This window comes from Oryctolagus cuniculus, chromosome X, assembly GCF_964237555.1.
Source record: "Oryctolagus cuniculus chromosome X, mOryCun1.1, whole genome shotgun sequence".
NCBI lineage: Eukaryota > Metazoa > Chordata > Mammalia > Lagomorpha > Leporidae > Oryctolagus > Oryctolagus cuniculus.
In genome coordinates, this window is record NC_091453.1 from 91,714,171 (window position 1) to 91,740,878 (window position 26,708).

Below are 26,708 nucleotides of genomic sequence, written 5' to 3' on the forward strand. Positions count from 1 at the left end.
AGCAGGCAGGACTTGGCTGGTTTATTCCCTAGATGGCCGCAAAGGCCAGAGTCGCACAGATCCGAAGCCAGGAGCCGGGAGCTTCCTCCAGGTGTCTCATGTGGGTGTAGGGGCCCAAGCATTTGGGCCATCTTCCACTGCTTTCCCAGGTACATCAGCAGGCAGCTCAATTGGAAGCGGAGCGGCTAGGACTTGGAATTGGCACCCATATGGGATGCCAGTGCTGTGGGTGGTGGCTTTGCCTGCTACGCCACAGTGTCGGCCCCTGCTCTACTTCTGATCCAGCTTCTTGCTAATTCACCTGAGAAAGCAGCAGAACATGCCCCAAGTGCTTGGGCCCCTGCCACCTACGTGGGAGACCCAATGAAGTTTCTGGCTCCTGGCTTCAGCCTGGTGCAGCCTTTTGGAGTGAACCAGAGGATGGAAGATCTCTGTCTCTGTCTCTGTAAATCTGCTTTTCAAATAAAGTAAATCTGAAAGAAAATACTGGTTAAACTGTCCATATCCCGGAACATTGGAGTCCCTAGGTTTGATTCCCAGCTCCTTAGATTCCTATTAAATGCAGGCCTTGGGAGGCAATGCTGATGGCTCAAGTAATTGGGTTTCTGCTACCCACATGGGAGACCTGGACTTTGTTCTGGTTTCCAGCTTCAGCTCTGGGTGATGCAAGCATTGGGGGAGTGAATCAGCAGATGGGAGCGTTCTCTTGCTTACTCATGCTCTTGCTGTCTCTCTGTTCCTCTCAAATAAATAATACACTTAGAAAAACAAGCTGAAACCAGTTCTGCCACCTCCTAATGGGTGCCTCGTGATGAACTATTTGACTTCTCTTAACATGAATTTTCTGCCTCTGTAAGATGGTGTAACAGAACCAACTTCATAGACTTGTGAGGGTGAAAGGCAATAATGTCAAGCGCTTTACCCAGCACCTGGCAGAATATCTGCTACCACTGTGGTATTGGTTGCCTCGTGATAGCAACATCATTCTCCTCACGTGGACATGGATACGCACTGGCCTTTTTTTCTGCATGGTTCAGAATTTCAGAGTCAGGATGCCCAACTGGTGCAATCTATGCAAATATTCCAAAATAAAAAAAAAAGTCTGAAATCAGAAACCCTTTGAGTCGCCAGCATTTTGAGTTAGAGATACTTATCCCCTGGTAAATACCTACCAGCATTGCCACTGCTGCCCTTGGGATAAAGAGGGGCTAAGGCATTGAGCCTCCTGCATTGTTTGCATACCTCCCCCAAGTGTTTCTACACATAGTAGTTGCTGTTCCCACAGAGGCAGCAAAGCAACTGTTGCCTGACTTCTGGGCCAGTTGCGGGGTTGGAGGTGAGACAGAAAAAGATTCGGTAGAGTATAATTGTCAGCAAAGAAGTTCCATTTATTTTTTACCAGCCATTTTACACTCAAGCACCTTAAAGTATAAAGATGTTACATCAGAAGCAATCCTGTCATTCTAAGGGTTCATTTTGGTTGGTCGCCCGTGGCAGGTGTGTTTGGGTATGAAGATGTTAAAGTCCCTTGCTCTTCTTTGCCAAGGTGGCCTACGTTCACAAATGGAAGCCACGAAACGTTTCTTGAGTGTCTTGGGGCGGGGAGTGGTGGGGGGTGCAGGATTGCTATGCTGGCTGGAATATAGAGATCTAGGAATAAGAATAGGTTCCAAGAAAGTGATCTTAGTGACTTGGAGAGAAGTATATCAAACAGAAAGGGAGAAGACTGAGTAGGTCCCGATGGTATTGGAAGTGAACTAATTTGCTGCGGGAGGAAAATTAGATGTTTCTTTTCATTTCCCTCCGTTCTTTTGTGGGCTGTTAAAAGCCTAGCAAGAGAAAGAAAAGAGCCAGTTACTGAAAGCAAGGCCAAATACCAGGTTTCCGGTCCTCCCAGACCACTTCAGGGTAGGAGGATAGCAGTCAGTTTCCAGGAGGTGCAGACTGCACCCTACAAAGGTGCCCCCCACCCCGTGCCCGGCGTCGTGCTCCCTCCCACTCCTGCTGTCTGCACTCCGCCCTGCGTTTCAGGAGGACTAACCACAGAGATCATAGGCTCCTCCGCGGTGACTTTCCAGGAGCCTCTCCCCTGTGTCCCGGGTACTCCTTTTCCTGTTTGCCATAGGTTGTGAGAAGATGCAAATGAAGACACTGCAGTGTTAGACGAAGATGCAGGGGTAGCTGCTGACACACAGAAAAGCATTTCCTTTTCTCTCCCACCAGATGCCTGCCCAGCTCATCCTCACCCCTTCCTCATCCCCACAGCAGTGCCTGTCTCCCCCTTGGTGGCCCTGGCCACATCTAGGACCGTCCATGGAGGTGTAACAACCCAAGGCTTCAGGTGCCATGCAGCTTTTTAAATAATACCTTTGTTATATTGTACTATCTGCTTATCATAAAAACAAAAATCTCTAATATAACAGAAATAGAAAAAAAGGGCATGTATTTTAGTGATATCTTCAGATATCTCTAACCATGTGTGCACATCATGCTACACACTAACTTGCTGTTTTTCCTAACAAAATGTTAGCTGTGGGAAACTTCCCCTGCCAGTAAATATGAGGGTACTTCAAAAAGTTCATGGAAAATGGAATTTAATAGATAACTTCTTTGGTACAAAAGGGTTTTGAAACCTAGGCATAGGCCGGCGCCGCGGCTCACTAGGCTAATCCTCTGCCTTGCGGCGCTGGCACACCGGGTTCTAGTCCCGGTCGGGGCGCCGGATTCTGTCCCGGTTGCCCCTCTTCCAGGCCAGCTCTCTGCTGTGGCCCAGGAAGGCAGTGGAGGATGGCCCAAGTCCTTAGGCCCTGCACCCCATGGGAGACCAGGAGAAGTACCTGGCTCCTGCCATCGGATCAGTGCGGTGCACCGGCCGCAGCGCGCCGGCCCTGGCGGCCATTGGAGGGTGAACCAACGGCAAAGGAAGACCTTTCTCTCTGTCTCTCTCTCTCTCTCACTGTCCACTCTGCCTGTCCAAAAAAAAAAAAAAAAAGGAAACCCAGGCATAGTTTTTTCTTAATAAGCATTTTCCAGGGCTGGCGCCGTGGCTCACTTGGCTAATCCTCCACCTGTGGTGCCAGCATCCCATATGGGCTCTGGGTTCTAGTCCTGGCTGCTCCTCTTCCAGTCCAGCTCCCTGCTGTGGCCCGGGAAGGCAGTGGAGGATGGCCCAAGTGCTTGGGCGCCTGTACCCGCATGGGAGACCAGGAGGAAGCACCTGGCTGCTGCCATCGGATCGGCGCAGCACGCTGGCCGTAGCAGCCATTTTGGGGGTGAACCAATGAAAGGAAGAGCTTTCTCTCTCTCTCTCTCTCTCTCTCTCTCTGTCTATAACTCTGTCAAATTAAAAAAAAAAAAAGCATTTTCTGCAGACTTTTTGAAGACCGCTTGCGGAGTCAACATTGACCTCCCTATCAGCTGAATAGTATTCTGCTGTGTGGCTGCATCAGCATCTATTTAGCCCTAGCCCGTTGTTGGATTTTGGGTTGTTTTCAGCTTTGAGTTGTTGTGTACAATGCTGTGATTGATCTCTTTGAGTGTGCATTTTTTTTGGTACTTGTTATTAAAAAATTATCTTTGGATACAGCTTAAGGAATTAGATTATTAGCTCAAAAGATATGTAAGTTTTTAGTTTTTGGTATATGTGGAGAGAGCTAGCCAATGTCCCCTCTATGATGGCTGTACCAATTTGTACTTCTGTCATTGGAAGTCCTAGCCCTTAAGACAACCCTATATCTATCCAAAGCTCTTGTGTCAGCCAGTGCCAGGGCTTCGTCCTGGGCTACCAGAAAGTGGTCCCCATGCACTGTGCCTGTACTTCTTGCACTTCTCTTCTCCTGAGCCACCACCAACTGTAGTGTGAGTGAATTTGTAAAAACTGTGAAGAAAGGTCTACCCATCTTTTCTTCTCTATAGTCTGCCCAGGATTACCTTCAAATAAGTCATCAGAAAGGCTTGGTGATGGAGTCTTTAAATCATCACTTGGACTGAAGTGGTGTTTGGTAGCATTCATAGTTCTTTTTCCCCCAGAGTATTCACCTTTCTCCATGGGTTCATCCAGAGCGAATGTTACTGAGATATTCTTCTTAGGTCTTAATCGGAAGCCTTCTTTCTGTAAAGTAAGGAGACAGGGCTAGCAAAGTCAGCTGCTGCACAGGTGTTCGGGGATTGGCCCCTGAACCATAACATGTAAAGGGCCATTTACCTGGAGGATTGGTTTGAGGGGCCTAGCTTCTGCCGAGTGTGGTAAGTGCTGTCGTTTTTCTTTGGATAACCCCACTCTGGTAGAGAAGCTGGAGAAGGACAAAGCGGCAGTAGAAAGAGATGCATTTCAGTCTTGTTTATCCAGTGCAGCTGCTCCCCCTCCCTTTGTGCAATGGGTGTGACGGTAGAGCAGGAGGACACTGAGACCTTTGACTACTTCTCAAGTCCTTGCTCACCTTCTGTTATCTTTTTTTTTTTTTCAAATTTCTTTCTTTTCATTTTTATTTGGAACACAGAGAAACAGAGACAGAGACAGAGATCTGTTCTCTTCTTGTTCAGTCTCCAGATCCCACAATAGCCAGTGTTGGGCCAGGCTGAAGCCAGGAGCCTCGAACTCATTCTGAGTTTCCCACATGGGTGACGGGGACTCATGTGCTTGACCCATCACCTGCTGCCACTCCTTCCAGAGTGCACCTTGCCAGGAAACTGGAATCAGAAGCAGAGCTGGGGCCGGCGCTGCGGCTCACTAGGCTAATCCTCTGCCTTGCGGTGCCAGCACACCGGGTTCTAGTCCCGGTCAGGGCGCCGGATTCTGTCCCGGTTGCCCCTCTTCCAGGCCAGCTCTCTGCTGTGGCCCGGGAAGGCAGTGGAGGATGGCCCAAGTGCTTGGGCCCTGCACCCCATGGGAGACCAGGATAAGTACCTGGCTCCTGCCACCGGATCAGCGCGGTGCGCTGGCCGCAGAGTGCTGGCCGCGGCGGCCATTGGAGGGTGAACCAACGGCAAAGGAAGACCTTTCTCTGTCTCTCTCTCTCACTGTCCACTCTGCCTGTCAAAAAAAAAAAAAAAAAGCAGAGCTGGGACTTGAACCAAGGTGTTTGGATATGGGATGCAGACATCCCAAGCAGTGTCTTAATTACTGCTTCCAACGCCTGTCCTCTCTTTTTCTCTTTTTCCTCATTCCTCATTATTGTGAGGACCAGAGGACTGGCAGCCGAGAATCTGGAGCAGCTCCATGACAACTGTCTAATGGGCTTTTTAAGGGGCTCCTGTTGCTTTTCTCTTCACCGTGGGGAATTAAGAGACTAGAGACCCTGCTTTGGAGAACCTCTAATGCTGACAGACTGGCTTTACTTTTATGCAAAGCATCCCACTGCCATGGCCACTGCAAGGGGGCAGGCATGGGGGTGTACCTAACACTCTGGGACGGTCTGTGGACACTGCCCTGGAGCAGTGGGACCCACTGACCTTGAGGGCCTTGCTCAGCGCTGCTGGGAATCTAGGTATGTCCCAGAACTACCTGGTCATGTCTAAGATCGAGCCCTGCTTGTGTTCTTATCAGTACACCTGCTAGAGGCAAGCCAGTACCTTTCTGATGAGCATCTATCTCCAGAGCGTCTAGTGCTCTTGGAGATAAGGATGCTTGATGTATGCGGCTGATGGGGAATACACCGCTCTTCGTTTTTGTCCCCCGTGGCAGCTAACAGCCAGCGCAGCCCTTCAATTATGGGCTGATGGCTCTTCCTTTGGAGATTTTTGATGACTGAACATGGCTCCTGTGGCACAGAAAGGGGGAGGAGGGGCAGACTTGAAATTTGAGGCCAGAGACCCTCAGCACTTACATCTAAGAAGGTAAATGAAAGACACAAAACTGTCCTCATCTGATAGAAGTGGTTTTCTTGGCTGTGTTACCTTGAAAAAGTCACTTACGAGGCTGTCGGCCTCAGCTTTCTTAGTCATCAAATGGGAGTATTCACATTTCCAACTTCAAAAAGCTAGTTTGAAGGCAGAAAGCAGTATCGGTGGCCACTAGTAATTTAGAAGTCACCACTGTGGGTGTGCTGAGAGACTTTGTCCCAAGCCGGAAACGGGGCTGACTGTGGGCTGGGCCAAGGACATTCTCAGCTGGGCGTTAGAGAGGAAGAGGGAAGGAACGGGTGGACACTTACCACCCGGCACAGGGACTTGGTCTCATTCACTAGCCTTTCCAGGAGCAGATTCTTTATGATATCGCAAGGCAAAAGGGCATCCTTCTTGTCTTGTTTGTTTGCCAGGCTAGAACAGGAAAGAGGAGGGGAAGGAGACGAAGAGTGAAACCAAAATACAGGCCAAGGATCAGAAGGGAGGGCGGGGTGAGAACCAATTCTGATCCAGCTGTTTCATATCCAGGAATCAGATAGAAGGAGATTTTTCTGCTCAGCTCAGAAAGGGGAAAAGAATAACCAAATAATTTGAATCCAAGGTAACCCCCAGGCCTCACTGCTCACTTCTGCTTCATTTTAGCAGAGTTGAAGTGGAATTGCCAAGTGGGATGTGAACAGACTTGGGAGTTGTGAACATCCTCTACCAACCTCTGTTCATGCTCTACTTGGGGTTGCTAATGAGGAATGCAAAAGGCAGAAAGGGAGTGATTGTATGTGTGGGAGGGGAAAGGATTGCCTGGCCCCTTGAATTATTACCCTGGAAGAAAGCACTGGTTATATAACTCCGGAGCAACCTGCTAAGGGAGCAGGCCATCAGGATCCAGTATTCAAAACAGGGGCTGTTGTCTGCCACCGTGGGGTTGCAAGGTCAGAGACTGCCGCCGGAAAAGGTGCAAAGCGAATTCAGAAGGCAGTCAGGCCTTGGGGTGGCAGTGGCGGAGTCAGATGTCACTTCCCATTTTCCTTCCAAATGACCTGTGTATGATTAGGTAACCTGTTCCCCCAGGGCCGTGTGTGTGAGAAAGGGGCTCCTGGGAAAACAGTCCCTGGAGCACTGGGCCATTCCAGCCCACTGAGTTGACAGCAATGGGAGGGCTCGCTGGGTGTGACAGAGGGACCACTCAGCGTGTCATCTCTCCTTCCAGTGCAAATTGGGAAGGGGAGTAGGGTACAAAAGCAGAAGCTTACAGTAAAATGGGTTTCCCTGCCACTCTTTTATCAGAGAGCAGACGGGTTAAGATGGTCTTCGCTTCCTGCATGCGTCCTAAGTCGCTGGAATCCAGGACAAAAACCAGCCCCTGTGCACGTGCATAGTAGTTTGGCCATGCTTCTCGGCCCTTCATGTCTCCACTTAGGTCGTAGATGGAAACTTCATACTCATCTAATAGGAGTGTAGTCAATTCTGACTTCAGACAGCTGCCAATCCTGCTTGGAAGTACTGTGCATAGGCCGAGAGAGGAGATGCAACCACAATGCAGAGACAGGGAGTTAGATCAGTGGAATGACTATTAGCCATGAAAAAGAATGAAAGCCTGATATTTGCAACAAATGGGATGGAATTAGGGGGTCATTATGCTGAATGAAATAAAGCAGACATCTCTCACATGTGGAAGTTAATACAGAGGGAGTAATAACAATGATTGGATGTTATATTACTTGGTGTCTATATATTTATAAATGTTTCACTGGATTATATCCCTTTGTTATGAATCTCATGTTGTATGTTTAAGGAAACCAGTGTGCGTGCATCTATACCTGATGCTGTTTACATGTGAAGGAAAGCCTGCTTGGCCTATGCTACCCTCTTTTGGCTCATTCACCTTTAGTGAATGCCTACTGCTCCCAGGAGAGGCGAATGCAGACCCCTTCTCATACGCTACCAGACCTATCTCCTCGCACTCTAACCTGAGTGGTGGCCACGTTGTCCCTGGTTTGCACCCAGTCTCGGCAGTTCCTTTGCCCACGCTGTTGCCAAGCTCTCTGTTGCCCTGAGCCTTCCCAAGATGCCATTCCCTCGCTAAAACACTCTTCTACTACTGTAGATCTCGTCTATTCAAGGAAGTTTTCCCTCCCACCACCATCCTCAGTCTGGATCCACCACTATCATAGCAGGCATCCCGGTCTTAGAGATTCTGTGGTTCGCTTCTGTGGGTTATAACCCACAATGAGACAGTCCCTTTCAATTCTATAGTCCTGATGTCTAGCACGGTGCTCAGGTACTGGGCACAGGTGCTCAGTAAATATTTATGAATGAATTTCATCAAGGGAAGAATGAACAGGAGTCCGTTTGCCTTCACCCTAAGACCCAGCTCGACTACCACTTTCTCTAACAAGCCTTCTCTGACCTGTGCAGCCTGCACCTCTCTCCCTTTCCCTGTCCCTACCCCCTCCCTGTCACCTCTCCCTGCCTGTCCCCTCTCCATCTCCCCTTCGCCGCCTCTCTCCCTCGCTGTCAGTCCCTCTCCACCCCTCATCCCCATCCTTCTCCCCTTCTCCCCTTCCTCCTTTCCCCCTCCCTTTCCCTTCCCTGTCTCTCACTCCTCTTCCCTCTCCTACATCTCTCCTTCTGTGTCCTTATCACCCCCTCCTTCCCTTTCCCCTTCTCCCCCTCGCCCCTTGTCTCCATCTCCCCTCACCCCATCTCCCTCTATCTCTGCCTCTTCTCTTTTCTTCCCTCCCTCCTGCTTGTCCCTTCTTGCCCTCCCCTCTTCCTCCCTTCCTCTATTCTGCCTCTCTCCTCACTCTCCCTCCCTCCCTTCTTCACTTCCCTTCTCCTTCTCTCCCCTTCCGTTCCCCCCTCCCCTTCTCCCCTCACTCTCCCTCTCCCTCCTTCACTTCCCCGCTCCTCTCCCCCTTCTCCCTTTCTTTTCCCCCTCTGTCCCTTCTTCATTCCCTCTCCTCTTCCTCTCCTTCCCCCCTTTCTATTGCCCTCTCTCCTCCTCCTGTCCCCCCATTTCCTTCTCCCTCTCCTCCTTTCCCCCTCTTTTGCTCTTCCCATCTCTCCTCCCCTTCTCTGTCTCCCTCCCTCACCCCATCTTTGTTTCCCTTTCCCCTACTGCTCTCCCCTTGCCCTTTTTCCTTCTCCCTCTCTCCTATTCCCCCTCCCCCCTTTCCCAGCCCTTCCCTCTTCCTCTCCCCATCTCCCCTACTCTCCCCTCCTCTCTCTCTCACCCCATCTTCCTCTCCTTCTCCTCCCTCTCTCCTCCATTCTTCTTTTCTCCCTCTCTGTTCTTCCTTTCCTCTCCCCACCCTCTTTCCCTCCTCTACCTCCCTCTCCCCGTCCCTTCCTTTGTCCCTTTCCCATTTCTTCCAGTCCTTCTCTTAGTCCCTCTCCCCTACTCCCCCCATTCCCTCCCTCCCTTTCCCATTCTCACCCCATCTTCCTCTCCTCCACCCCATCTTTCTCTTCTCCCCTCCCCCTCTCCTACTCCCCTCCCCTTCTCCCCTCTCTTCCTCCCTCCTTTCCCCTCCCCTGTCCCTCTCCCTCCCCATCTTTCTTTCCACTGTACCCCTCCCCCTCTCTCCCAATCCCTCCCTCTCTCTTCCCTCTTCACCCCATCTTCCTCTCCCCACCCCATCTTCCTCTTCCCCCTCCTTCCCTCTCTCCCCATCTCCTACTCCCCTCCCCTTCTCCCTTCTCTCTTCCTCTTGCTCCCTCCTTTCCCCTCCCCTGTCCCTCTCCCTCCCCATCTTTCTTTCCCCTGTACCTCTCCCCCTCTCTCTTCCCTCCTCACCCCATCTTCCTCTCCCTCTAACTCTCTCCCTTCTTCACTCCCTTTCCCCTCCTCTTCTTCTCACCCTCTTTACCCTCCCCTCTCCCCTTCTCTTTCTCACTGTGTCCACTCCCCCTCTTCACCTCCGCCTCTCCATCTTTCTCCCTCTCTACCCCTTCCCTTCTGCCTCCTCCTCTTCCTCCTCCCCAGTTCCTTTTCCCCTTCCCCACTGGCCCCCTCCTTTCCCCTTCACCTACTCATTGCCTTCTTCACTCTTCTTTCCTCTCCCCCTCTTCCCCTCTCCCCTTCTATTATCTTTCTTCATCCCTCCATCTCACCATCTCTCGCCCTCTCCGCTACTGCCCCCTCCGCCTCCCTCCCCATCTTCCTCTCTCTCCCTCTGCTCCCCTTCCCCCTCCTCTTCCTCTTTCCCTCCCTCCTCTTCCAACTCCTTCTGCCTCCTTCCCTCACTCTCTTCCTCTCTGTTCTTCTCCCCTTCGCCCCTCCTCCACTCTGTCTTTTCCTCCCTCCTACACACACACACACACACACACACACACACACACACACAGTGTTTGACTGGTCCTTCACCTCTTTCCTGACCTGTCTTCTCGAGTAAAATACAAGCTCTGTGAGGGGGGAAGGTGCCTTGTGTTCAGTGCATGTTTCTGGGGCGGTTACTGTGGGCGAGGGCAGGAAGTCTTCCGCATATCTTTTGAAAGAAACTGCCCACTGCAGACACATTTCCCCTTTAAAGGCTAAGGCCCTGACATAAAATCCCCCAGGAAATTCCATACAGTGACTATCTGTATGCATTGCAGTCTGTTTAACTGACAGTTCTGGCCTAGGTCTCTGCACACGTTAGTAGCAAAATGCTTTTATAGATTCTTTACACCTAGCAGTGCCAAGATCAGAATCACTAACTTATTTGTAGTCTCCGTTCTACCTGTGATGTTTGCCATAGGATTGGCAAAATGAAAGTCTTTTGCTGAGAAGGTAGTAATATACTTTTAGCTTGTTGGAAATATGCGATTACACATCCATTTATGAGCATATATATGTATGTGGCATGTGTGTGTATCCATTATTATGTTTTAATGTGTCTTCATGCTACTCAGTGATCCTTTTAATTATAGTTCTCAGATAACATACAATTGTCTATCATAACTTTGTGATATTTGCTGTGTCTGTATTCGACCACTTAAAAATAATAAAGCAAAAAGGTTAAAACTCTAAAGATAGTCTTAAAAGCTTGTTGCCTGCATTGAGAGGAACTTCATATTATTTCTCCCTCTCAGAGCAAAACAACATTTTCCCTAGTGGCTTTTTTCTTTTTACTTGAAACCCTACCAATTCCTTCAGTAATGCAGTCTATTGTTGGTGAACCATGGATAGCACAAGTGGTTTTCCCAAACAAGTCACGGCTCTCTTCCTTCTTCCATTAACTTATAAATGCCCTGAGAACAGGTGCTGAGCCTCATTCAGCTCTGTATTCCTAGTGGAGTGCTGCATAAAGTAAAGCCTGGGAAAGGCTGTCTACTTTCAGTCACCCTTCATTCATATAGCATTGGAGGTTTTAGCCAGATCAGTTAGGCAAGAGGAAAAAAGAAAAGGCATACAAATAGGAAAGGAAGAAGTCAGGTCATTCCTGTTTGCAGATGTTCTGTAGATGAGAGAAACTGAAAGACTCCAAGAGATTATTTCAACTGATAAATTCGTAAAATTGCAACATGCAAAGTCAACACACACAAATCAGTACACGGATAACTCGCTGTGAATATTCATTCTACAAATACTTCTTGAGTACCTACCTGAAGATGCTAAAAGTACAGAAGCTGAAGGTTCACAGACGACAAGACCCATGGATTCTCAAGGGGCTTACAGTCTAGGGGATGGACCTGCAGTTGTGCAGTGCTGCGATAAGTTCATGTGAGAGGGATCGTGGAACAGAGTGGGAGCTGAGGAAGGAGACACTCTAGGGTAGCCTTTCCTGAGGTCAAGTTTGTGCTGTGATTTGCAGTGTCTGATTAAGCAGGTCGATGATGGAGGGGATGATCATAATGTGAGGTAGTGGGACAACAGGTCCAGAAAACAAGGCCGTGTGAAGTGAACAGTGTGATGGCAGAGCAGTTTGGGCTGTGTCAGAGGACATATGCAAAAATGTGACCGTGGCACTAGCAAGCACCACACGTTAACCAATGGTTCAGCCTGGTATCTCTCCCTTCGTGGCGGTATCTTTGACTCCTTGCCCATCCTAATTCTCTGGGAAGCAGGGAAACAGGATGGGAAATGAAGCTGGAGGCAGAGTCAGGACTCAAATCAGGGAGGGCCTGTGTGGGAGGCATTGAATAGTGCTGAGCAGGGCATTGCTATGATCAGATTGTTGTTAAGTCCTTCTGGTAACTGTGTGCACCAAATACTGGGGAGATAACTGGAGATGGCAGGGCCAGCCAGAAGGCTGTTGCTATAGCTGAAGTACTTTGCCGAGGGCTGCCAGGTTATGTAAAATTCAGTCATCATACCCATTCATTCATTCATTCATTCAATGAGCATCAATGGGGGAGCATCCCGTGCCAGACATGAGGCTAGCTTCTTTCATTAGCTGGCAGCTAACTGGGTCTTACTATACAGCAGTATGGTAGGTTCCCGAAATTCTCTGTGACTGCTCTTTGAAATGTCAGAGTAGTAAACGAGATCTTGTATTAAGCATGCACATGTTTGAACTGACAATATTCCTCAAGCCCCTACTCTATATAGTCTGTGTCACACAGAATTCCAAGTTATGAAACTTGTTTATCATTCCCACATTTGTGTCTCTTATCTAGACCGAACTGTGCTTTAGTTGAGTTCTGGAACTAGACACCATTTCAAACATGCCATCTTTCTTAATTGATTGCCATTCTTTACATGGTTGGAGCTCATTGGTGCTGACACTATGAGGACATGCAGTTAGGATAGCTTAGAAAGGGAGCAGGTGACATACGGTACGTAAGCAGGCTGATCACACCAGGGGATGGGAAGAGAGGGAGAGGGAGAGGGAGAAAGAGAGTGAACTCAGAGCTCTTTATCCTCAAAAAAGAAGGAAACTGAGGGTCCTGAAGCCAAGCTAGGAAAGAATGATTATTTCACTGGACCCTTGGGTCTATGGGAGACCTACACAAGTGTCTAACTCTCTTAGTTCCTTACATCGTTGGAAGGCTTGCACAAGGACAGTCTTGCCTGAGTTGTCCAAGCCGATGATAATGACAGTTACATTCCTGGAAATGGAAAAGAAAAATTAGCCAATGTCTTAAAAACATTGTTAGTTCCTTGGGTACACAAAGAATTGTGCTCTTTCTTAGTGTTTGGGGTTTTGCCTGTAGTAGTTCCACTGCTAAGGTGGCAGAGGGTGATCTGAGAACCCCTTCTCAAAGCCTTCAAGGATGCCTTTCTTCCCAAATTCACTTGCCATGTACAGTGGTCCATCTTGCCCTCCACCTTGCCCCTAATCTTGTGAACATAGATTATCACTTTCCCTTACCATAGGGGAGGTCTTCAACAAGTTCATGGGGAATGCATATTATGAAAAAACAATGCCTGCATTTAAATTTTTTTTTGCACCAAAATATACTCATCTTTTAATTCCATCTTTCCACAAACTTTTTTTTTTGACAGGCAGAGTGGACAGTGTGAGAGAGAGACAGAGAGAAAGGTCTTCCTTTGCCGTTGGTTCACCCTCCAATGGCCGCCACGGCCGGTGCACCGCGCTGATCCGATGGCAGGAGCCAGGTACTTATCCTGGTCTCCCATGGGGTGCAGGGCCCAAGCACTTGGGCCATCCTCCACTGCACTCCCTGGCCACAGCAGAGAGCTGGCCTGGAAGAGGGGCAACCGGGACAGGATCCGGCGCCCCGACCGGGACTAGAACCCGGTGTGCTGGCGCCACAAGGCGGAGGATTAGCCTAGTGAGCCGCAGCGCCGGCCTCCACAAACTTTTAAAAGTACTCTTGTAAATATCATGAAGATTTGTCCCTCGTGGGACTGTGGGCAGACGTATGGGAAGAAATGATGGAACTGATTTAAATAAATAATTCTTAGTATTACCTTCGTGTCTCTCCAGGTGTCTTTAGCCAAGCCCAGCAGGAGCTCAGTAGCCGGAACATAATTCAGCTTGGTTCTTAAATATGAAGGGAATAAAGCAAGCAGGAAATGAGTCCCGTTGCAGTGTTAATAACACAAACCCAAGTCAGCTTAATTACCCAGGTGCTGATGAACAGAACGCCCAGAACTGTTAGATTCCTTCTTTCTATCCAACTTTGTCTATAAATGTCACAGCAGGAGGGACTGGTTATCCTCAAGTCTAGTGACAAGTTTTGAAAGCGATGACCCAAGTAAAAATTTAGGCAAGCATTTCATGGTTCATCTGTGCTATAGCAAGTATTAAAACTTCATTCCTTTTTTATGGCTAAATGATATTCCATTGCTTAGATACTCCATATTTTATCTATCTGTTCATCAATTGATGGGAATTTAGTTTTTTACTTTTTAGCTCTTAAGAATAAGGGTGCTGTAACAATTGATGTATAGGTCTCTGGGTGGCTCTCTTTTCACTTTTCTGGGATACATTACCCAGGAGTGTAGCCACTGGGCCAGGATGAATCTATATTTAACCTCTGTAGGAACTACCAGACTGTTTTACGAACTCACCGTAAGACTCCACAGGCCTGCCAGCAGTGTAGGAGGTTTACCATTTCTCCACATCCTCACCTTTACTATTGGCTTTTTGTTTGTAGCTGGCCTAGTGGCTGCCAGGCTGTATCTTGTTTTCACTGACATCACCCTAATGACTCATTATGTTGTAATCCAGAGTTGGGGGAAGTCCTGGTTGGGTTAGCAGAGTGCTTAAACTGACACCTGCATGGGCTTTGCCTAGCTATGTGATCAGCACAGTTTATGTGGCTGCTGAATAATGGATAATTTATCAGAGTTCTCTAAAGTCATCCAGTCATTCACTGTTTTGTAGAGATTCACATTTTGTAGCATTTCTTACAGCTCAGCTTACTCCTTAGGAAATTACTTGGCTTCCATAAGCACCTCCTGGAGAATGGTGCTGGTTTAGGTCAGACAAAAGGGAAATTTTATTTGTGGCTTGTGATAAGAACCAGCCCCATTCTGGCTTTGCCCATGAAACTGATAAGACCTAAAGCCCCAAACACCAGAGCCTAAGTGTCTGGCTTCCATGGTAGCCATCTCCCTTTGAGGTGAGGCCAGGAAGGGCTTCATGTCTATTTCCTGATCATTGGCAGAGCTCCCTAGCTTGATCTCAGGCTCTCTAAACTTGTCAGTGTCACCAAGAAGGATCAAATATGCATCACACAAGTTCGTTCTTTAGAAGGAAGGGTAGGTGGATAACCAAGTGGGAAAATGATTGAACTAAGGATTACTAAGTGCCTTAGCCTCTTCTTGAACTTCATTTCCTAAAAGTAAGAATGATAAGCTGTGCTTTGTCATAGTATAATAAGCAGTACATGAGTTTATATATATAGTACTTACATGAACACTGGCACACAGAAAATTCTATATAAATATTTGTGAAATGAATAAAAAGTGACAGTGACTAAAGGTTCATTTAGTAATCAGCTGTAATCACACAAAGTTAGCCCTATCTTTGATTTGTAGTGCCTTTTCTGGAGTGAAATCACCTACATTAAACCTTCCACTTTCACATTTATCTGGATAATGAAGATGATATATTTTGCTTACCTTGAAGTAATGATTTATATGAGAAGAAGTTGGTTCTTTCTGGATGAAAGACATAAGCTGTGTAGCCTAATAAGAAAGTATATTGACCTTTCTAGCTTTCTTGCCAGATTAACACAGCTCACTGGCCACATATAAAGGATATGGCAATGTCCTAATAATGGCTGTCACAGTACTGGCATATCTATGGCAACCTCTGTCTGCTGCATAGCAACCAAACTGACATCTCCTTACCTTGTGTGATTATAGCTAATTACTAAATGAACTGTTAGTCATTCTAGTTTTTATTTAAAAATATTTATATAGAATTTACTGTGTGCCAGTAACACACACACACACACACACACACACTCACACACAAACTCATTTAATCCTTATTACATTATATATAACTGATTTAATCCTTATTACAATATGGTGAACTAGGGATTCTTATTCTTTTAAAAAATATTATTTGTTTGAAAGACAAGGTTACAGAGAAAGAGAAGGAGGAGAGAGAAGGAGGAGACCTTTTCCATTCTGGTTCACTCACAAAATGGCTATACCAGTTGGGGCTGGGCCAAGCCAAACCCAGGAGCCAAGAACTCCATTTGGGTCTCCCATGTGGGTGGCAGGGGTCTAAGTATTTAGGCCATCTTCCACTGCCTTCCCAGGCACTTCAGCAAGGAACTAGATCAGAAGTGGAATGGCTGAGACTCGATCCAGTGCTGAGATATTGGATGTGGCACCCCAAACAGCAACTTAACCACTATACCAAACTCCTATCCCCCCAATCTGATATTTTGATTCAAGTCTACACTGTGTATTGATCATCTCAATGTAATTAGCCTATCCATCACCTTAAACTTTTATCATTTCTTCATGGTGAATCCTTTAAAGTCCTCTCTTTCTGTCACCAACATCAGTTGCCTCCTCTAATCAGTTAAAGGCTTAAATCAAAGAGAGCGTCTGATGCTCCCCCAGGTAAAAGGATTCTGCCTGTGTGACTGTCTTTGATTAGGACATCAGATTTTTTCTTGCTGGGAGATTCGATCTAAAACATTGCTCTGCTCCTCCTGGATCTCTAGTCTGCTGACCTTTCAACTAGATGTGCTCTCTTGATTTTCAGGCTTTCATACTAGAACTGGAAGTCAGCCACCAGCTCTTCTAGGTCTCCAGCTTGCCATTTGACCCCCCACTCCTTGGGACTTGCCTGACTCCATCGGTACGTGAGCCAATTCCAGATAATAAACTCATATGTGTGTGTGTGTATTTCTGTCTCTGTCATCTCCGTCATAGATTCTGTTTATCTCTAGAAAACCCTGGTGAATACATGTGCTGTCTCTTACTTCCAATTTTGAATTGGATCCCAGCCTGGGCCTTTGGCTAGTGTGCTTGTGCGCGTTTGCCTGGAACAGACATGATGTCTGTTATACCTACCATACCCCAAACCCACAGCCTGTTTTCTTGTGACGTCTGAGCTAGGACAGCGTTTACATTCTTTGAGAGGGCTAACAAGAAAAAGAACGTGTGATAGAGACTGTATGTAGCCTCCTAAGCCAAAAATGTTTACTCTCTGGTCTTTTTGAGAAAAATGTTTCCAATCCCCATCCAGCGTCCTGGTTTGCATGATACGCTATACAAACACCTGTGTTCATCGCAATGAGGTGCTTTGCAGTGCTTTGAAAGGGTGGAGGCTGTTGTAAATATGTGAATTCATTGCATTTCCCCCAACTTTCCCCCAAGATGTAGCATCCATAGGGAGGTATCTGCAGCTGAGATCTTACAGGGTATCCCTTAAGGGAAATTAGCCACTTGATACCATGTTTGTCTGTCATACCCAGAAATGAGTTAGGTAGAGGAAACATTTTGTGCCCCTTTCCCCCATCTTGCTTTAATTATTGGCTTATTTTGAGTATGACTCTAAATTCACATTGTTTGCTTAGATACTGATTGAGAAGTAGGAAGGCAAAATTTAGACTGAAAAAGATGAATGAGGAAATGTGCTTGAGCCATGCCCCACACTGATTCGACCTCTTGCAAGCTCACATGTTGGTAATAATTGGGATTATGTACGTGTGACTGCATGGCCAGCCTTAGATTGGCTGACATTACCATTGCAGAAGAGTAGGCTTTTGATGAGATCGGATCTAACGAGGTGTGTATAGATGCTATTTTGTGATACTGTTTATCATCTTTAGATAGAAGTGGAATTAGTGAAGAGTGACCATAAGAGTCAAATGTTCTGTGTCATCAGGATTAATTCCCGCCTTTTCAACTTTGAAATACTAGTACAAGGAAGCTCACTGCCTCTCTCCCAATGGGTCCGGTTTTGTCCTAGGACAGTTGGTTGCAGGATCACATACTGATCTGACCCTGCTATGATACATTCCTCTCAACCCAATCTGAGTTGTCTGTTAGGTTTCTTTGCTAACCCTCTGAAAAGAAAACCAATACTTTTTTTTGTACCTTTTTTCAAATTATTTTATTTCACTGTCTTATAGTTATCACCAACCTTGTGGCACTGCCTCTCATAGTACTGCTGGAACTCTCATGTATGTGTCTTTTCATTTTATTGATCAATTCTTTTGAGATTTGTTGATGGTTTATTTTCTATTTCATTATGTATTTTTATGGAATGATTATATTTATGCAAAATCACATAAAATTACTTTTTTAAAAGATTTATTTATTTGAAAGTCAGAGTTACACAGAGAAAGAAGGAGAGGCAGAGGCAGAAGCAGAAGCAGAGAGGGAGAGAGAGAAAGAGAGAGGTCTTCCATCTGCTGGTTCACTCCCCAATTGGCCTCTATGGTTGGAGCTGCGAAGATCTGAAGCCAGGAGCCAGGAGCTTCTGCCGGGTCTCCCATGTAGGTGTAGGGGCCCAAGGACTTGGGCCATTCTACTGCTTTCTCAGGCTATAGTAGAGAGCTGGATTGGAAGTGGAGCATCCGGGACTCGAACTGGTGCCCATATGGGATACCGGCACTGCGGGTGGCGGCTTTACCCGCTACGCCACAGCGCCAGCTTGAAAATTAACTCTTCCAATCTATAAAATATATATTTGTGTGTATACGCACATGTGTATATATGTGTCTTTTTTTTTGTCTGTATGGGCATGGGCATGGGCATGCTACATTTATTTCTTTAAAAAAATTTTGGCCGGCGCCGCGGCTCACTAGGCTAATCCTCCGCCTGCGGTGCCGGCATCCCAGGTTCTAGTCCCGGTTGGGGCGCCGAATTCTGTCCCGGTTACTCCTCTTCCAGGCCAGCTCTCTGCTGTGGCCCGGGAAGGCAGTGGAGGATGGTCCAAGTGCTTGGGCCCTGCACCTGCATGAGAGACAAGGAGGAAGCACCTGGCTCCTGGCTTCGGATCGGCGCAGTGCGCCGGCCACAGCACGCCAGCTGTGGCGGCCATTTGGAGGGTGAACCAATGGAAGGAAGACCTTTCTCTCTGTCTCTCTCTCACTGTCTAACTCTGCCTGTCCAAAAAAAATTTTTTTTAAGATTTATTTATTTTACTTGAAAGAGTTAAACAGAGAGAGGAGAGGCAGAGAGAGAGAGGTCTTTCATCTGCTGGTTCCCTCCCCAATTGGCCTCAACTGCCGGAGCTGTGTCAATCCGAAGCCAGGAGCCAGGAGCTTCTTCCAGGTCTCCCACATGGGTGCAGGGGCCCAAGCACTTGGGCCTTCTTCTACTGCTTTCCCAGGCCGTAGCAGAGAGCTGGATCGGAAGTGGAACTGCTGGGTCTTGAACTGGTGCCCAGATGGGATGCCGGCACTGCAGGCGGCGGCTTTACCCTCTGTGCCACAGTGCCGGCCCCATTTTTTTTTAAGATTTAAAATTTTTATTAATATAGAGTGAACAGATTTCATGTATTTCATAGGTTCAATTCTTTGAACATAACCATTCTTCCCTCTGTATCTTAACTCCTTCCCTCAATCCCCCTCCTTCCTTCCTTCATTTTTTTCTTTAATTTTTGCAAAAACATAATTTCAGTCCATTCTGTATTCACAGACTTAATGCATCACCACTAACCATCATACTCAACAGGTGAAAAGTAGGAAGACCACAGTTGCACGGGAGTATAAACAAGGGCTAAAAACATCAATCAAATTATAAGATGTAAATTTCGTTCCTACCAATTTTTTTTTTTTTGGAATTCTATATTAACTACTACATATAAGAGAAAACATATGCTGTTTGCTTTTGGGGACTGGCTTATTTCACTAAGCATAATGGCTTCCTGTTGAGGATGTTACATTTCTTACCGTAGAGTGGCAGAGGTGAGAAAGCAAAGGAGGTGGTGAGGAAGATTGTGATTTTCTTTGTATTTCTACTGGTCCTTTGGAACCACTGTGAACTTTGGATTGTTAAGAAATGTTTATAGGGGCTGGCGCTGTAGTGTAGTGGGTAAAGCCACCACCTGCAGTGCTGGCATCCTTTATGGGCACCAGTTTGAGACCCGGCTTTCTCCACTTCTGATCCAGCTCTCTGCTATGGCCTGAGAAAGCAATAGAAGGTGGTCTGACTCCTTGGGCCCTGCCACCCACGTGGGAGACCTGGAGGAAGCTCCTACCTTCTGGCTTTGTATTGGTGCAGCTCTGGCCATTGTGGCCAATTGGGGAATGAACCAGCAGATGGAAGATCTCTTTCTCTCTCTCTCTGCCTCTGCCTCTCTGTAACTCTGCTTTCCAAATAAATAAATCTTTAAAAAAAAAGTCATTAAAAACATCTTAAAATATATTAAAAAAAAGAGAAATTAGAAACTATCCGTGTCATTCATGTCTGTGGTCCCCCCACCCCGCAAGTTCCCACAACCTCTTCCCTGCACTCCTGCCGTGACCTCATTGCCCTTCCATTGTTGTCCGATGCAGATATTCTCACACATAATAGGAAAGTAGTATTTTCAAATCCAAATCAGAACATGGCACTCTCCTGGTTTAAAAACCCTCAGTGTTTCTCTGAATGGAGAAGAAAACTTCCACTTTGCTTATGGCCCTGTCTAAATACCAACAGAGTTTCTGGACTCAAGTGGCTTCCATAGCCTTCGCAGCTCATGACAAGAGCCTCGAGTGATGACTGACGTCATAAACAAGAGTGTCAATTGTTAAATCAACAACAGGAGTCACTGTGCACTTACTCCCCATGTAGGACCTCTGTCCTTAATGAGGTGTACTATGAGATTTGACTGCAAAACTTGTTCTCAAACAGTACTTTATACTTTGTGTGTCTGTGTGGGTGCAAACTGTTAAATCCCTACTTGGTATAGATTTGATCTTCTGTGTATAAAGATAATTGAAAATGAATCTTATGAAGAATGGGATGGGAGAGGGAGTAGGAGATGGGACAGGAGTGGGGATGGGAGGGGGGTATGGGGGGAAGAACCACTATATTCCTAAAGCTGTAACTATGAAATTTGCATTTATTAAATAAAGCTTTCTTTAAAAAATATACTTCAAGGCCTTTTCTGACACTTTGAATCAAATCTGATGTTTTTTCTAATTCCAAAAATCCCAGGGTGATGTCCAGCTCCTCTCTTTGTTTTAGTCGATATATCCCATGCAGCTGGGATATCAGCCACTGTATTCTTACTTCATGGACTCCATATGTCCTGCTCTCTCTCCCCTATATATATATATATATATATATATATATATATATACACACACACACACACACACACACACACACACATACACACACATATATATAAATAAAATCTCAAGACCTCTGACTTGATCATTTCAGTTCTCCTGTCTTCAAGCTTGTGGATTCTTTCTTATGCCTCCTGTCTCCTGTGGGCTCCTTCTACTGAAGTACAGAGTTTCAGTTTGTAGACTTTCTAGTGTTTCTGTGTGTTTCCTTTCCATAATTTCTGTTTATTGATATCATCTATTCGTCTATCATTTTCCTGGCTTCTTTTAGGTTTTTGAGCTCATTTAATTGGTTGATTTAAAATCTTGTCTAGTAAGTCCAATGTTTGGGCTTCCTTAGGGATAGTTTCCAGCAGTTTTTTTTTTTTTTTAATGGACCATACTGTTCTTGTTTCTTTGTATACTTCGTGATTTTTTCAACTGAAAACTGGATACTTAAATATTATAATTAGTAATTTATTTTATTGTTGAGAGTTCTAGTCATCTGTTTAATGACTTTTCCAGACTATTTTTGCAAAAACTATGTTTTTTGTTGTATGTTGTTATTGAAATCTTTGTCATTTTAACTCGTATTAGGCTACTATTTTGACTGATATTGCACTGAATATCAGGAACTAAAACAAAGGAACAAACAAGAACACACCTCTGCCAGTTTTTGCAGGTTGACTCTGTTCTGGGTCACTCCTTTAACCCTTACTCAAGCTCTTTCCAACTCTGCTTTAGTCTTTGTTTCCTGTTGGTATTGAACCTGGAGATGAGCCTGAGGCGAAAGCTTTGGGTCTTCTCGGATCCTTCTTGAGCATGCCGCCTCCCCAGATATATGCTTGACTGTGTGCATTTCCAAGCATACATGGGCCTTACGAGGGCCCTACTTTCTTTTTTTTTTTTTTTTTTTTTTGGTTTCTAATTATCCTTTTTTTTTTTAACTTTTATTTAATGAATATAAATTTCCAAAGTACGACTTATGGATTACAATGGCTTCCCCCCCATACCGTGCCTCCCACCCACAACCCTCCCCTTTCCCACTCCCTCTCCCCTTCCATTCACATCAAGATTCATTTTCGATTATCTTAATATAAAGAAGATCAGCTTAGTATACATTAAGTAAGTATTTCAACAGTTTGCTCCCACACAGAAACATAAAGTGAAAAATAATAGATGATTTTTTTAAATGATGATGAAATCAGATCAGACCTATTGTCATGTTTAATCCCAGTGAGAGTCAAGTTGGGAATTGATTTTTTTTTTACAGAAGATCAGTTTAGTATGCATTAAGTAAAGATTTAAAGTTTGCACCCCCATAGAAACACAAAGTGAAATAAACTGTTTGAGTACTCGTTATAGCATTAAATCTCAATGTACAGCACATTAAGGACAGAGATCCTACATGAGGAGTAAGTGCACAGTGACTCCTGTTGTTGACTTTACAAATTGACACTCCTGTCTATGGCATCAGTAATCTCCCTAGGCTCCAGTCATGAGTTTCCAAGGCTATGGAAGCCCTCTGGGTTCTCCAACTCTTATCTTGTTTAGACAAGGTCATAGTCAAAGTGGAGGTTCTCTCCTCCCTTCAGAGAAAGGTACCTCCTTCTTTGAAGACCTGTTCTTTCCACTGGGATCTCACTCACAGAGATCTTTTTGCCAGAGTGTCTTGGCTTTCCATGCCTGAAATACTCTCATGGGCATTTCAGCCAGATCCGAATGCCTTTAGGGCTGATTCTGAGGCCAGAGTGCTATTTAGGACATCTGCCATTCTATGAGTCTGCTGAGTATCTCGCTTCCCATGTTGGATCACTCTCCCCTTTATTTATTCTATCGGTTAGTGTTAGCAGGTACTAGACTTGTTTGTGTGCTCCCTTTGACTCTTAGTCCTTTCATTATGATCAATTGTGAACTGAAATTGATCACTTGGACTAGTGAGATGGCATTGGTACATGCCACCTTGATGGGATTGAATTGGAATCCCCTGGTATGTTTCTAACTCTACCATTTGGGGCAAGTCAGCTTGAGCATGTCCCAAATTATACCTCTCTTCCCTCTCTTATTCCCACTCTTATGTTTAACAGGGATCACATTTCAGTTAATTTTCAACACTTAAGAATAACTATGTGATAATTACAGAATTAAACCAGTCATATTAAGTAGAACAGACAAAAAAAAATACAAAGAGGGATAATGTATTAAGTTGTTCATTAACAGTCAGGGCTGTGCTGATCAAGTCACCGTTTTTCATAGTGTCCATTTCACTTCAGGAGGTTTCCTTTTTGGTGTTCAGTCAGTTGTCACCGATCAGGGAGAACATATGGTATTTGTCCCTTTGGGACTGGCTTACTTCACTCAGCATGATGTGTTCCAGATTCCTCCATTTTGTTGCAAATGACTGGATTTCGTTGTTTCTTACTGCGGTATAGTATTCTAAAGAATACATATCCCATAATTTCTTTATCCAGTCTACCGTTGATGGGCATTTAGGTTGGTTCCAGGTCTTGGCTATTGTGAATTGTGCTGCGATAAACATTAGGGTGCAGACCGCTTTTTTGTTTGCCAATTTAAACTCCTTTGGGTAAATTCCAAGGAGTGGGATGGCTGGGTCGAACGGTAGGGTTATCTTCAGGTTTCTGAGGAATCTCCAGACTGACTTCCATAGTAGCTTGACCAGTTTGCATTCCCACCAACAGTGGGTTAGTGTCCCTTTTTCCCCACATCCTCGCCAGCATCTGTTATTGGTAGATTTCTGTATGTGAGCCATTCTAACCGGGGTGAGGTGAAACCTCATTGTGGTTTTGATTTGCATTTCCCTGATTGCTAATGACCTTGAACATTTTTTCATGTGCCTGTTGGCCATTTGGATTTCCTCTTTTGAAAAATGTCTATTGAGGTCCTTGGCCCATCTCTTGAGTGGGTTGTTTGTTTTGTTGTTGTGGAGTTTCTTGATCTCTTTGTAGATTCTGGTTATTAACCCTTTATCAGTTGCATAGTTTGCAAATATTTTTTCCCATTCTGTCGGTTGTCTCTTCACTCTCCTGACTGTTTCTTTTGCAGTACAGAAACTTCTCAATTTGATGCAATCCCAATAGTTGATTTTGGCTTTGACTGCCTGTGCCTCCCGGGTCTTTTCCAGAAATTCTTTGCCTGTGCCAATATCTTGAAGGGTTTCTCCAATGTTCTCTAATAACTTCATGGTATCAGGACGTAGATTTAGGTCTTTAATCCACGTTGAGTGGATTTTTGTGTAAGGTGTAAGGTAGGGGTCTTGCTTCATGCTTCTGCACGTGGAAATCCAGTTTTCCCAGCACCATTTATTGAATAGACTGTCCTTGCTCCAGGAATTGGTTTTAGATCCTTGGTCAAATATAAGTTGGCTGTAGATGTTTGGGTTGATTTCTGGTGTTTCAATTCTGTTCCATTGGTCTATCCATCTGTTTCTGTACCAGTACCATGCTGTTTTGATTACAACTGCCCTGTAGTATGTCCTGAAATCTGGTATTGTGATGCCTCCGGCTTTGTTTTTGTTGTACAAGATTGCTTTAGCTATTCGAGGTCTCTTGTGGCCTCCATATGAATTTCAGCATCATTTTTTCTAGATCTGCGAAGAATGTCTTTGGTATCTTGATTGGGATTGCATTGAATCTATAAATTGCTTTTGGGAGAATGGACATTTTGATGATGTTGATTCTTCCAATCCATGAGCATGGGAAGATTTTTCCATTTCTTGGTATCCTCTTCTATTTCTTTCTTTAAGATTTTGTAATTCTCATCGTGGAGATCTTTAACATCCTTGGTTAAGTTTATTCCAAGGTATTTGATTGTTTTTGTAGCTATTGTGAATGGGATTGATCTTAGCAGTTCTTTCTCAGTCATGGCATTGCTTGTGTATACAAAGGCTGTTGATTTTTGTGCATTGATTTTATATCCTGCCACTTTGCCAAACTCCTCTATGAGTTCCAATAGTCTCTTAGTAGAGTTCTTTGGATCCTCTAAGTAAAGAATCATATCGTCTGCAAAGAGGGATAGTTTTGACTTCTTCCTTCTCAATTTATATTCCTTTGATTTCTTTTTCTTGTCTGATGGCTCTGGCTAAAACTTCCAGAACTATGTTAAATAGCAGTGGTGAGAGTGGGCATCCCTGCCTGGTGCCAGATTTCAGTGGAAATGCTTCCAGCTTTTCCCCATTCAATAGGATGCTGGCTGTGGGTTTTTTATAAATTGCTTTGATTATATTGAGGAATGTTCCTTCTATACCCAATTTGCTTAGAGTTTTCATCATGAAAGGGTGTTGAATTTTATCAAATGCTTTCTCTGCATCAATTGAGATAATCATATGGTTTTTCTTTTGCAGTCTGTTAATGTGGTGAATCACATTGATTGATTTGCGAATGTTGAATCATCCCTGCATACCAGGGATGAATCCCACTTGGTCTGGGTGGATGATTTTCCTGATGTGTTGTTGTATTCTATTGGCCAGAATTTTATTCAGGATTTTTGCGTCTATGTTCATCAGGGATATTGGTCTGTAATTCTCTTTCAGTGCTGCATCTTTCTCTGGCTTAGGGATTAAGGTGATGCTGGCTTCATAGAAAGAATTTGGGAGGATTCCCTCTTTTTCGATTGTTCTGAATAGTTTGAGAAGAAATGGGATTAGTTCTTCTTAGGGCCCTACTTTCTGAAGAAACTTTCTCTGCAGTTCTTCCTCCCACACTGGAAGTGGTACATTATGTGGTGCAACCACAGTCTTTGCTCCAAGCATCTGTGGGGTTTTTTGGTTTGCCTTAGACTCGTGTCAATCAGTGCCCCTTCATGCTCCACACAGTTTAGAACGGACCCAGGTGAAAATGTGAATAAGGTCCTTGCTGCTGTCTAGAACAAGACAGAGTACAGGCAGCCAGCACTGAGCCATTAAAGGAGTGGAACAAAGACAACTGAAAATGCCCCAAAACTCTCCGCTCATTTTAAACTTTTTTTTTCCTGTTTTAGGATTTACTTGGCTGAGTAATCGTGTTTGCAGAGTTCTGACAGCGTTGCTTCCGACGTTGCTTGTCAACGTCACTGTGGAGGTATGGAGTTTGGAAACAGCAGCTCTGCCATTCTGCTGGTGTTGCTGCCTTACATACTGCAACACTGTGCTCTTCGGACAAAAAAAGTAAAGTTTTAATAACTTTTTTTTAATTCACTTGAAAGGGAGGGTGACAGGACAACAGAGACAGAAATAGAGAACAGAAGAGACAGAGAGAGAAGGAGAGACAGACCAGGGCGAACACTGTGGCATAGCGAGTAAAGTTACCACCTGCAGTGCCGGCATCCCATATGGGCTCTGGTTCGAGTCCCAGCTGCTCCACTTCTAATCCAGATCCCATCTTATGGCCTGGGAAAAGCAGCAGAAGATGGTACAAGTGTTTGGGCCCCTGTACCCACATGGGAGACCTAGATCTGGCTCCTGGCTCCTGGCTTTGGTCTAGCCTAGTGCTATCCATTGCAGCCATCTGGGGAGTGAGGCAGCAGATGGAGGACCCCCTCTCTCTCTCCCTTGTCTCTCCCTCTCTCTAACTCTGACTTTCAAAATAAATAAATTTTTACAAAAAAGAAACTGACAGAGAGAGATGGAGAGAGACAAATGAACAGAAAGACTGATGAACAAGAGAGAGAAGACCAGAGAGAGAGGCAGAAATGCACACACACACAGAGAGAGAGAGAGAGAGACCAAGACAGAGGCTAAG

At 45.4% G+C, this 26,708-nt stretch overlaps 2 protein-coding genes across 33 annotated transcripts in view; one reads left to right on the forward strand and one right to left on the reverse strand.

The window, feature by feature from the left end:
* Nucleotides 1-26,708, forward strand: part of TRMT2B (tRNA methyltransferase 2 homolog B) — a 111,645-nt gene that overhangs the window by 56,645 nt on the left and 28,292 nt on the right. For 14 of the 25 annotated variants that reach the window (XR_011385543.1, XR_011385527.1, XR_011385528.1 and 11 more), the window contains 2 exons: nucleotides 16,467-16,562; nucleotides 25,969-26,048. The exons of 3 other annotated variants lie outside the window; for them this stretch is intronic. The gene's annotated coding sequence lies outside the window, so the exon portion shown is untranslated. Of the gene's footprint in view, nucleotides 1-2,223; nucleotides 2,342-16,466; nucleotides 16,563-25,968; nucleotides 26,049-26,708 lie in introns of all 25 variants that reach the window. 8 more of the 25 variants (XR_011385531.1, XR_011385553.1, XR_011385540.1 and 5 more) reach the window with 2 other exon arrangements.
* ARL13A (ARF like GTPase 13A) lies at nucleotides 1,368-15,526 on the reverse strand. Of its 8 annotated transcripts, none has more exons than XM_051827485.2 (10): nucleotides 15,362-15,526; nucleotides 13,703-13,775; nucleotides 12,806-12,876; nucleotides 7,095-7,344; nucleotides 6,153-6,258; nucleotides 5,572-5,759; nucleotides 4,205-4,292; nucleotides 4,039-4,111; nucleotides 2,042-2,181; nucleotides 1,368-1,829 (listed from the first exon to the last, which is right to left on the reverse strand). In XM_051827485.2, the coding sequence occupies exons 2-10, from the start codon at nucleotides 13,759-13,761 to the stop codon at nucleotides 1,794-1,796; spliced, it is 1,011 nt and encodes a 336-aa protein (XP_051683445.1). In that variant the 5' UTR covers nucleotides 13,762-13,775; nucleotides 15,362-15,526; the 3' UTR covers nucleotides 1,368-1,793. The 8 variants fall into 8 exon arrangements, with proteins under 8 accessions (XP_051683445.1, XP_051683444.1, XP_051683443.1 ...); XM_051827484.2 differs by having other exon boundaries at nucleotides 2,042-2,184; XM_051827483.2 differs by having other exon boundaries at nucleotides 2,042-2,112; nucleotides 3,931-4,111.